The sequence below is a fragment of the Sorex fumeus genome, unplaced genomic scaffold (genome assembly GCF_029834395.1).
Source record: "Sorex fumeus unplaced genomic scaffold, SorFum_2.1 ptg000044l, whole genome shotgun sequence".
NCBI classification, from domain to species: Eukaryota; Metazoa; Chordata; class Mammalia; order Eulipotyphla; family Soricidae; genus Sorex; species Sorex fumeus.
In genome coordinates, this window is record NW_026606101.1 from 12,315,713 (window position 1) to 12,328,384 (window position 12,672).

Here is a 12,672-nt window from a genome sequence, read left to right on the forward strand (position 1 = left end):
GTTTTTTTTCGTTTTTTGCTTTGGGGCCACATCTAGTGGTGTTGGGATGGGGGCGTGTAGTGAGGGGGAGGGTGTGTTGAGCATGGGTGATCCAACTACGGCTCCAAAAGGGCAAGCTTTCAGCCCTTTGAGCTCTCTCCCTGATAATGTTTCTGACATTTGGTTTGGTGTCTTTTTTACATGCATGGGTGTGAATAATACTTCGTTTTGTATCTTTTTTTTTTTTTAAGCTACATCTGGCTCTGCACTCAGGAAATACTCCTGGCAGTACATGGTGGACCATATGGAATGCTTGGGATTGAACCTGGGTCGGCCTTGTGTAAGGGACGCTGTACTGTCCTGCTGTACTGTCCCTAGCAGGGCCTCCCTCCTACCCCCGCCTCTTTAAAAATAGTACGTTCTTTTTAAAACTGAGTTTAAAGAAGAGTTGCACAGGGGACTGGAGCCATAGCACAGAGGGTAGGGCGTTTGCCTTGACCCGGGTTCGATTTCCAGCATCCTGTATGGTCCCCTGAGCATCGCCAGGAGTAATTCCTGAGTGCAGAGCAAAAATAAATAAATAAATAAATAAAAATAAAGAAGAGTTGCCAATGTCATGGATGTCTCCCTTCTTGAACAGTAGTACGGTCCTGCTGGTTTTCCATTGGGACGGAACCTTGCATTCAGACAGGTAGCGAGTGAAGAGCCAGGCCAGTGTATTGATGAGTACTGATGGCAGGTTCTTCAGGTGTTCAGGTCTGACCTTGTCTGGGCCGGGTGCTGTTTGTTTCTTTACTGACGAAATGGCGTGTCGGATTTTGGAAGGGAGAACGTTGGGAACGACATATCCATCCTGTGGAATTTGGTATGTCGGCAAGTGGACATGGCTGTCGAAGAGATTTGAGTAGAAGTCATGGATAATCTTCTCCATTGCCGTTCTGGAGGATGTGATGGATCCATCAGGACGTCGGAGGGCAGTCATCTTGGTCTTGTAGTTGGCGAAGGACAGGCGGGCGTAACGAATACTTTTCCCGGCTTCTGCCGCATCTACCAGTACTTCTGCTCTTCTCTCTTTGAGGTCTTCCTTGATCGCATCTCTGCACTGCTTTGCGAGCTCGGACGTTAGCTTGCGGTTGCCTGAGGCATGCGCCAAACCATGCTGGCGAATTAGCTCAAGAGTTTTTGAAGACAGGCGTTTTTTTGTGACTATCTCTCTCTTGGCGTTCCTCGCACAATCATGGAGGTGCTGAACCAGTCGATCGTATTCCTTGTCAATGTTGTCAACAATGGTATCTTCCCATGTTGCCACGATAGTGCCAAAGAGTTCCCAGTTGGTTGTCGTTCTGGGAGTTCTCTTTTTGAACTTTGCAGCCCTTTCTCCCCGCTCTGTGAAGTAGAATTTTGCACGAAGGAGACGGTGGTCTGATCCCGTTCGAAATTTTGGGACAACAGCGACATCGGTCAGGCAAAACCGTCCATTGAATATGATGTGGTCTATTTCATTGTGGAATTGTCCACCGGGAGACTCCCATGTCCAACGTTTAGATTCTGCCTTCTGCAACTGTGAGTTACCTTGGATGGTCTTGGTCGACATGATGAACTCAGACAGTCTCTCACCCTGTTCGTTCCATTCTAGGCCATGGGTCCCGATGTGAAGTTCTTCAGCTGATCTTCTTGGTCCTATCTTGGCATTAAAATCACCCATGATGATCTTGTAGAAGGTGTGGTCTTCTTTATAGAACTTCTCCAGCTCCATGTAGAACTTCTCGATTTCTCTTTCATCATAATGAGATGTTGGTGCGTAGACAACGAAGATAGAAACTGCAGGCAGTGAGCCACATCTATTCAAATGTAAACGTCCGATTCTGGTTGTTAGGCATTCGAATGAATCAATGCTCTTGGCCAAGTTTGTGTTGACAAGAACACTGATGCCTCCGACACCTCTTTTATCGCATGTTCCGAGGAACAATTCTTCTCCAGTGTCGAAAACGGCATGGTGAGATTCGTGCCTTCTTGTCTCGGTCAGACCAATGATGTCGTACTTGATCATTTGCGCTTGTGCCATCAGGTCCTCGATGGATGTATCTCATGCTAGCGTACGTGCATTGAAAGTACAGACGATCATTTTTGTCTTCCTTCGTTGTGGCAGCCTAGTTTAGCCTTGAGATTTTGACATTGGCAACTATCGCCCGATCTGCCTATTGTCTGTCATCTACAAGTTGTTCACTCGAGTCATCCTGAATAGGATTGGCAGAGCACTAGATGAAGGACAACCATGCGAGCAAGCCGGGTTCTGCAAAGGATTCAGCACCATCGACCATATCCACACAATAACCAAACTCATTGAGGTTTCTCGGGAGTTCAAGATGACGCTCTGCTTAACGTTCATTGATTTAAAGAAGGCCTTTGATTCTGTTGAGACGGAAGCGGTCGTTGAAGCCCTAGCCAATCAGGGCATTCAAGCCCAATACATCAAGATCCTCCATGAGCTGTATTGCGGATTCACTACCAAGATCTCACCATTCTACAAAGAAGTGATCGTTGATGTCAAGAGAGGGGTGCGGCAGGGTGATACCATTTCACCGAAACTCTTCAGTGCCACCCTCGAGAACGTCATGCGACGACTGGAATGGGAAGGAATGGGAGTGAAGATAGATGGTCGGCAACTACACCACCTCTGCTTTGCTGATGACATTGTTTTAATAACACCAAACATCAGCCAAGCGGCACAAATGCTGGCCGACTTTGACCGTGAGTGTGGAAAGGTAGGACTACAGCTGAATCTTACGAAGACAATGTTTATGAGAAACAGCCTCGTTCCTGATGCCCCATTCGCTCTCAATGGAACGACCATCTCCGAATGCAACAGCTATGTGTACCTAGGTCGAGAAGTCATCATGACCAATGACTTAGCACCCGAGCTGCGCAGGAGGAAGAGAGCGGCTTGGGACGCCTTCAAGAACGTCGAAGAAATAGCTAAGAGGACGAAGAACCTCCGGCTCCGGGCACATCTCTTTGATTCCACTGTTCTTCCTGCATTAACATATGCCTCAGAGACCTGGGCCCTACGCAAACAGGATGAGAACGCTATTCAGGTCTCCCAAAGAAGAATAGAAAGAGCTATGCTTGGAATATCACGTTTCACTCAAATGAGAGAAAGAATCCGGAGTTCCGACATCCGTCGACGATCAAGAATCAGGGACGCTGTCTCATTTGCCAAGGTGTCGAAAATCAGATGGGCTGGTCACGTAATGAGATTTAAAGACGACCGCTGGACTAGAGCTGTTACCGACTGGATTACATAGGATGTCAAAAGACCGCGTGGCCGCCCACCTACCAGATGGTTAGACTTCTTCATGAAGATCATGAACGATCAGTTTGAGGCTCTTCATGTTCCCAGAGTGAACAGATGCCATTGGGCATCTAGCACGCGACAGGGACAAATGGAGACGTTACTGGCGCCCGCTCGAGCAAATCGACGACTAACAGGAAGTTAAGTGATTAAGTGATTAAAGAAGAGTTGCACAGAGGTTACTTCTAATTTTCCTATTTTTGTTACTTTTGCCAAAACAAAAGAATAGTACTGAAGTTAAACTAACTGCAGGCTTTATTCCTGTGTTTTGCCAATAAATCAAAGACTTTATAAATTTTTTTATTTACATAACTAGCTTATTTTTTATCTTAATGTTTTACTTTTTATTTTATTTTATTTTTGATTTTTATTAATGAAACACCGTGATTTACAAATTTGTGTGCTTGGGTTTCAATTATACAATGATCAAATACCCTTCCCTCCACCAGTGCCCATTTTCCACCACCACGGATCCCAGTATCCCTCCCACACCCATCCCCTCCATCCCACCCTGCCTCTGTGGCAGGGCATTCCCCCTTGTTCTCTCTCTCATTTTGGGTGTTGCGGTCTGCAAAAGAGGCATTGAGTGGCAGTCATGTTCAGTCCACACTCTACTTTCAACATGCATCTCCCGTCCTGGGAGGATCCTCCAAACACCCTATATTTGGTACTCCCTTCTTTATCTGAGCTGCCCTTTTCCCTAGAATGCCTGGCTTGCCTCTAAGCCATGGAGTAATCCTCCTGGTACTGATCTCGGCTATTCTTGGTTATTAATCTCCTATTTTGTTACTTTATGTCCCCTATAACTAGCTTATTTTAAAGACCGTAGCTTTCAGTTCTGCTGTTAGAACAGGACCATGTAGAAGTATATCTTTATGTAGTTGGTTGACACCGCTGTTCAACCCTGCTTAATTCCCAGGTGAGTATCTCCAAGGACCAGGTGCCAGACGGAGACAAGCTACCAAACATGGTTCTTGTGTTTTGGGGGGCCATACCCAGCTTATTCCTGGCACTGCATTCAGGGATCACTCCTGGTCAGGCACAGGACCATATGAGGTCCCAGGGATCAAACCTGGGTCATTGTGCAAGACAAGTGCCCAACTTGCTATTACTGTCTTTTTGCTCGCCCCTCAAAATGTTTTTTCTTTTTTTTTTCCTTTTTCTTTTTCGGTCACAACCGGCCTTGCACAGGGGTTTCTCCTGACTCTGCACTCAGGAATCACTCCTGGCGGTGCTCAGGGGACCATATGGGATGCTGGGAATCGAACCCGGGTCGGCAGCCTGCAAGGCAAACGCCCTACTCACTGTGCTATTGCTCCAGCCCCTCAAAATGTTTTTAAATGGGTTCCAATATATTTGCTTTCCTTTTTTCAGGGAGTGAAAGAAGTGACACTTCTTGGACAGAATGTTAATAGTTTTCAGGACAATTCAGAGATCCAGTTCAACAATACAGTCTCCACCAACCTCAGCCGTGGTTTCTCCACCAACTATAAAATCAAGCAAGGGGGACTTCGTTTTGCTTACCTTCTGGATCAGGTCTCCAGAGTAGATCCTGAAATGAGGATCCGTTTTACCTCTCCCCACCCTAAGGACTTTCCTGATGAGGTAAGTGTTTGTTTATCTATGCCAAACTGATCCCAGTATCCTTAAGCATACTGAAGGCCTAGATCCAGTAGGCCACAGCAGTAACCTTGACTTCTGCTCAGTATGTCATGGTGTAGTGCTAAATCACCTTCTCAATGTTTTAGAACTTTTTAGACCTATGGAAAAGATTGAAAGTCCAGAAGGTGGCAGCAGAGGACTGATATTAATGTGTGATTTATATCGCCTGAGGCCAGCAGGGCTTTGCTTAGAGGTTTTAGAAGGTGATAGAGGATGGACAGGAAGGGAGGCAGTGTGATGCAATGGGAAGTCCAGACTCTGGCTTCAGGCAGAAGTTTATTTTAGTTCTTGTTAGTTTTTGGGACACACACAAATAAGCTGTACGTAGGGTTTATTCCTGACTCTGCACAGGGATCACTTCTGGAGGTGCTCAGGGGACCATATGGGGTACCAGGGATTGAACCCAGGTTGGCTGCATGTAAGGCAAGTGCGCTACCCACGGCACTATCACTCCGGCCCCATAAGTTTAAAATTTTAGTTGTTCTGCTTTACCCATAGGTATGACTTTTTAATCTTTCATCTTCATCTGTAAATGGGATTAATGATCACTTCTTGGGTTGTTTCAAAAGAGGACTAACACGCAGAAGGTACACAGTAACTTGCCTGACATGAAGTGTGCAGCCTACTTAGGAAACTTTTTAGTTTGGGTGACCTTTTAAATTTTGTCTCTAGCCATGTCTTTCCCCTTCTGGGTTGTCATCAAGTTGTAAAAATTCTCTATATATACTTAGTTATTATTGTTGTGTATAGCATATTTAGAGGTGCTTAGGCAGGTTTTGACTGACAGGAGCTTTGGGGACACTTCTGTCAGTGCTGGGTGATCAGTGGTATGATTGAACTCAGGGTATCAAATATATGCAAAGCTTGCCTCATATGGGGCCAGAGAAACAGTGGTAGAATATTTGCCTTGCATGTGGCCAATTAGGGTTCAATCTCTGGCATTCCATATGGTGCCCTGAGCACCATATAAGGAACCCCTGGGTGCCACTGAATATGGACCCCCAAACCAAGGACACTCCCACCCCCATTCCAAGCCGCAGCCTGGCTTCCACCCACTCTACTCCTTGGTTCAGTTTATGTTTTCTTTTTCTCTCATGCTGGGTATTGAACTCACGTCTTCGCTCATGCTAGGTGATGTGCTTTTGTATTTAGCTACATTCCTAGCTAGTCTAATTCTAGTTTCTTATCTTTACAAACTCATTAGCTTATATGTTAGGTGAAACAAATGTCATTTCTGCTATTTGTGTCAGCACTAACTCTAAATAGCACCATGGCTTAAATCTGATCTCTGCTTGCTTTATTCTTTGAAAGTTGAGATACTCTCAGGTGAAATGCTTGGGACATAATATAGCTTGAGTACAAGTAATTTTCATTTCATTTCATTTCATCATCCTGTTATTCGTCGATTGCCTCGAGCAGGCCCCAGTAACGTCTCTTTCATCCTAGCCCTGAGATTATATTCAAGGCTCTTTAGGAGAATGAGACCCATCATTGTTACTGGTATTTGGCATATTTGGTACGCCACGGGGAGTTTGCCAGACTCTGCCCTGTGGGCAGGCTACATTCAATAGCCTGCAAGTTTGTCCAAAGTAGGAATGAAACAATAAGATGTCATAAAAAAAAGTTCTGACAAGGTGTCGCGCGGCCGCAATTGCGGCCGCGCGGTTCCAGGATCTGGATTTTATAGTCTCTGAGTCTTGGCCGCTGATGGGATTACACGGCGCCAGGGGGCCAGGTGGTGGGTGTGACCCCCGCCTACTGGAATTTGGAGGATCTGGGTGGAAGATGCTCGACTCCAATCTGAGTAGGCTTGGAGGTCTCGGCCCCGGAACCCGCGTGGCTTTGTCCCTCTGCCAGTACCTTCATGTGTGCGGAGAGTGATCTCAGCATGGTGGTGGCTGGTCCTGGAGGTCTTCGGCTGCTGGAGCCCTGGTCGGGGCGGGGAGGAAAGCTCAACCCGCTCCCCTCCAAGGGACCCCGGGAAGGAACACCCAGGCGCGGGGGCAGAAGACTGCACTGTTCTCGTCCGGGATCTGGATTTTATAGTCTTCTGCCCCCGCAGAAGAGCTTTCCTCCCCGCCCCGACCAGGGCTCCGGCAGCCGAAGACCTCCAGGACCAGCCACCACCATGCTGAGACCACTCTCCGCACACATGAAGGTACTGGCAGAGGGACAAAGCCACGCGGGTTCCGGGGCCAAGACCTCCAAGCCTACTCGGATTGGAGTCGAGCATCTTCCACCCAGATCCTCCAAATTCCAGTAGGCGGGGGTCACACCCACCACCTGGCCCCCTGGCGCCGTGTAATCCCATCAGCGGCCAAGACTCAGAGACTATAAAATCCAGACTCAGAGAGTACAAGTAATAGATTTGCTTAATTGTGTTTGGTTTAATGAGCTTCTTAAGTTACTTAAAAATTATTCTTAGTGAAATAACAGCAGCATAGTATTCCTTTGTATTACATTCTTTATGATCTGTATTGTGTTCTGTTTGATCAGGTCCTGCAGCTGATCCATGAGAGAGACAATATCTGTAAACAGATCCATCTGCCGGCCCAGAGTGGAAGCAGTCGTGTATTGGAGGCCATGAGGCGGGGGTCAGACTTCTCAAGGAGGGGGCATCCCCATATTTCTATGTTTCTTTAAAGATCAAACCTTATCTAAGAGCCCAGCATACGAGCACATGTTTTGCATGCAGGAGCCCTGGTTTAAAATCCCTCATAGTCTCCTGAGTACTGCCTAAAAATAGTCCCTGAACTTGGCGAGTTGTGACCCTAAATCAGAACCAGACAGAAAAAATCCAGCATTTCATGTGTCACATTGTAGCTGCTCAAAAAATATTTATCATGGGAATATACGAATATACTCTTGGACATTGGAATGTTTGTTCACCCTGCAAGTATAGACTAAAGGTTGGATCACTGGTTACTGCTTACTTTTTTAGAAGCATGTTTAGTATGGCACACTTTGAGCTTTTAATCCTATACCTTTTAACACTTAAGTATTTTAGGTCTTGGAATTTATACCTCTGGTGGTCACTTAATTTAAGAATGTTTTAGAGAAAAAAACTAAAAGGAGAAGGTGGCAAATGATATTATGGAGTTTTAGTGTTTTGTCTTGTTTTTCACATTGGCAGAGTTTCGCAGTTTATCTTTACATATTTATTCATTTTATTTTATTTTGCTTTTTTTAGTCATCCCTAGTGATGCTCAGGGTTACTCCTGGCTGCACTCAGGAATTACTCCTAGTGGTTCTCGGGGGACCATATGGGATGCCAGAGATTGAATCCTGGTCAGCCGTGTGCAAGGCAAATGCCCTACCTGCTTTACTGTTGCTCCGTCCCCTATCTTTTTTATTAAAAAAAATATGTAAGGTGCCAGAGAGATTAGCAGGTAAGACGCATGTGGCTGACCTGGGTTTGTTCTCCAGCACCACATATGATATGGTCCCTAACATAGAGCCAACCAGGTGTTGTAATAATAATATAATAATTATTAATTATCAATAATATACTACTAATAATAATGTAATAATAATTGAGCTGGGTTGTTTCTCTGTTGGAGGGTATCTTGTGTGGCTGCAGGCTGCTGTGCCTTTAAGCAGGAAGAGGAATCTGCCTGTCCCCATTGTGAGAAGGCTCCAGCATTCTCAGCCCAGTCCAGCCTACTTGGGAATATTTGGTGGTATTATGTTCTTTTGGAGATGTGGCACTGTGCCATATCTCTGCTGCAAGATACAAGAACTAGTTCTTAAATTTATTTTGTATATTATCTTTTTTTTAAAAACTTTTTTATTGAATCATTGTGAGATAGACCCTTCCAAAGCTGTTAATGATTGGATTTCAGTCATACAATATTCCAACACCCCCCACTCCACCTGAATGTGTACTTATTTTGACTGTACCATTAATAATGAGCTTATTGATAATTGTATGATGCTTCATAGCAGTCAGTAACATTTTTCTCTTATGCAAACATCTTGTAATAAACCCTAATATTTAACAAAACAGAAAACAAACCAAAAGCAAAACACAATCTTTATATACTTAAATATATACTATTCTGACTTATGAGGGTGAGAAGCAATTATAAGTGGTAATTCATAGTGTTATCATTTCGTTGTTTGGGCCACACATGGCAGTACTCATGGCTTACTCCTGGCTCTGCACTTATTGATCACTCCTGGTAGATCTTGGGGAGCCGTATGGGATACTGGGGATTGAACCTGGGTCATCTGCTTGCAAGGCAAGCGCTATCGCTCTGACCTACTGTTACCATTTTACAGAATTAATTTAAAGATAATTGGTTCATCTAAGTCTTTTCATTTATTACAGATATTCAAGGGAAGCATACGTGGAATTGATTGATCATATCAGAGACTCGATACCAGGTACATTTTAAAAGTGTTTTCTGCTTAGCACATTAGTCTACAGTGCACGTTTCCAGCCACCAGTGTTCACAGTTTTCCACACACCTTTCACTCAATTTCGTTCCTTTTCCTCCCTATGCCCTGGTTCCAATGGTGATCTAGGTTTTCCCTTACTTTTAGTAGAAGACCTAGGGGGTCTGTAAGTTTACATTTGGTTGAAAGTGTCTACATTTGTTCCATATTTCTCATTATTTTATCTTTTGGGTTATAATCAGTAGTTCTCAGAACTTACTCTTGGCTCTGTCTGCAAAGATCACTTTTTGTGGGAGTGATTTTAATGTTTATAAATACTTATTTTGATGGTGTGCAGTAATGAGTAGTGTCTCTGGACTTCGCATCTGTAAGATTTCACATTCCACATCCACATCTATAAATCCACATTTTGTAAGATACAATCAATAGTTGTCATTGGATTGCTGGTATAGTTTAGCTTCTTAGTATCAGTAGTTAGTAATTCTTATTGCTACTAAATGAATATTATGTTAAACGAATATTATATATTATATATTTATGTTAAATGAATATTATGTGTATGAGGCATTGCAAGGTTTTCTTCTTGGTTTTAAAACAGGACCATTTAAAAAAACGTGAATTTCTAAATGAGTGATTAAATCCAAAATTTGATATAAAAATACCTTCCTATGTAGAATATAATGTAAATCAAAAAACCAATTTGGGCATGTAAATTTTGTAGATTAGTGGATTTATCCCCTTTTGTATTGTAATAATTTTATTTCATTTGCACATGTTTTCAGTGGTCTCAAGAAAGGTCATTTAGCTGTCATTTTTTCCATTTGTAATTCCTAGAACCTAAGATTTTTAAGGTAAGTAGCAGCTTCACCTTGTTGTCTTTTGGGTCATAGGTGTGAGCCTCAGCAGTGATTTCATTGCTGGCTTTTGTGGTGAGATGGAGGAAGACCATCTCCAGACAGTGTCTTTGCTTCGAGAAGTTCAGTATAACACAGGCTTTCTCTTTGCCTACAGCATGAGACAGGTGAGACGCGGGATGGCTGGGGATGAGGACAAGAGCTACTCTGGACTGAGACTGACCTTCCTGACCTGTTTGGGATCAATTGTTAGACAACTGGGAAGAAAAGAAAGTGGAAGTGAGGCAGTCCTTGAGAACGGAAAGGATGCTTCAATTTGTTTATTTTAATTAACTTCTGTATTATTTTATGTAATTAGTAAAATTAATTGTTGCAGATGACTTATATGAAGTGGGGAGAAGAGACGCCATACCCTAGAGAGGGCAGTCTATTGCTTTTCTCTTCGCTCACCCCAGATACCTGGGGTAGAGCCTGGAAAGGTCAGGTCTGATAAAGTGTGCCATGAGTCACCTATAGTGTGAATGCTGCTTCCTACCAGCTCCACTAGACAGTGGTAGACTGCATCTGACTTCAGCTTGATCTTCATAGCTTGGGAATTAATTCCCACCACCTGGTTTCTTGAGGCACCTTAAAACTCAGGTTGCAGCAAGGACTTGCCCTTTGTAGGAAAAGGAAAATCAGTGCTCATCTCTGCCCAAGTTCTTTTCAGATCTGTTACCTGTCCTCACAGAAAAGAATTTCAGGTAGAGATGAATAGTGAAGTAAAACAGTTTTAATTAGAGAATATAAGGAGGGAAGGAGAAAGAGAGTAGCATGTTCAAGAGAAAATGTGGGCTTCCCCAGAGGGGAGAGAATCAAAGATACCCATAAAGTAACAAAAAAAAATTGCACATTCCAAGTTGGGATGCAGGTGACTCCCAGAATGGGGATGTATTCTACTTGCCTTTGTAAAGTTGGTTTTATAGATCCCAAACTGCTTCCACTTGGGGCTTGCTGTGTAGATAAACAGTCTTGCTAGGGCATCATCAAAGGTACGAGCTTTGAACTTTTGGTGGTCTACTTTCATATTCTTATCACAGCCTTCTCTTGCTTTGAAGCTTCTCTCTAGAAAAGGTTTGGTCTTCTCTGGACTAGTGTTGCACTAGTCTTATTGGCTTTAGTTCCTGTGTCCACAAAGCAGTCCAGCCTTCATGATTATTTTTTTGTCTTAATTTTTGTTATCAAACATTTTATTTTTTCAAAATTCTTTTTAGTTATTTTTTTATTGAGCCTTCATGTTTTTTTTACTACTTTAGGACTAGTGACATTATCTTCTTTTAATTATATCATTGTTTTACTACTTCCCGAGAACTCATTACCAGGCCTGTTCCCGCCCCCTTGCCTTCCTCATTATGTCCCAGTCTGTTTGCCTGTTTTAATTAGAACTTTTTGTTTGTTTTTGACGTCTTACTCAGTGGTGCTCAAGGGTTAGTTTTGGCTCTGCACTCGGGAATCACTCCTGGTGGGGTTTGGGATCATGTATGGTACTAGGGATCAAATCTGGGTCTGCCGTGTGCAATACGAGCATTCTGTCTGCTGTACTGTTTCCTCAGCCCTGCCTCTCTCTCTTTTTATAGAAGACACGGGCATATCATAGGTTGAAGGATGATGTTCCAGAAGAGGTCAAATTAAGGCGTTTAGAGGAACTTATTACTGTCTTCCGGGAAGAAGCTACAAAAGCCAACAAGACTGCTGTGGGTTGTACCCAGCTGGTGCTGGTGGAAGGGGTGAGGCTGAGAGAGAGAGAGAGAGAGAGAGAGAGAGAGAGAAAGAGGAGAGAGTGTCACGGAAGGAAGGAGGGAGGGAGGAAGGGGGAGGGAGGGGGAGTTTTAGAACACTCAGAGAGAGAGAGAGAGAAAATGAGAGAGAATGAGAATGTGTGTGTTTTGTTTTATTTATTTTTTTAGTTTAATGAACCACCGTGACATACAGTTACAGACTTACAAATTTTTGTGATTACATTTCAATCAAGTAATGTTCAAGTACCCTTCCCTCCACCAGTGCCCATTCTCCACCACCAGTGTTCCCAGTGTCCCTCCCGCCACCCTCACCCCCTGCCTCTGTGGCAGACACATTCTTTTTTTCTCTCTCTTTTTGGGTGTATGGTTTGCAACATAAGCACTAAGCAGCCATCATGATTGGTCCATAGCCTACTTTCAGCATGCGTCTGCCATACTGAGTGATCCCTCCAACCATCATTTGCTTAGTGACCTCTTCTCCATCCCACTTGCCTTTTCCCCCAACAGAGTGTGTGTGTTTTAGAAAATTAGTATGTCTTCCTGTATTTAGATCTTTTTTTTTTTTTTTAGACATTTCGTCTCCTTCCTTATGTCTTTCCCTGTTGTCATTGTTCTGCTATTTGAGAGCTGCAGATTTGCTTGCTTTGCT

General features: G+C 43.7%; 1 protein-coding gene across 1 annotated transcript in view; it reads left to right on the top strand.

The window, feature by feature from the left end:
* The window catches only part of CDK5RAP1 (CDK5 regulatory subunit associated protein 1), a 47,031-nt gene that overhangs the window by 22,004 nt on the left and 12,355 nt on the right, over nucleotides 1–12,672 (top strand). Inside the window, exons 8-12 of the mRNA XM_056121450.1 lie at nucleotides 4,706–4,936; nucleotides 7,490–7,587; nucleotides 9,324–9,379; nucleotides 10,282–10,412; nucleotides 11,862–12,011. Of these exons, the coding sequence (XP_055977425.1) occupies nucleotides 4,706–4,936; nucleotides 7,490–7,587; nucleotides 9,324–9,379; nucleotides 10,282–10,412; nucleotides 11,862–12,011 (666 nt within the window). The remainder of the gene's footprint in view (nucleotides 1–4,705; nucleotides 4,937–7,489; nucleotides 7,588–9,323; nucleotides 9,380–10,281; nucleotides 10,413–11,861; nucleotides 12,012–12,672) is intronic.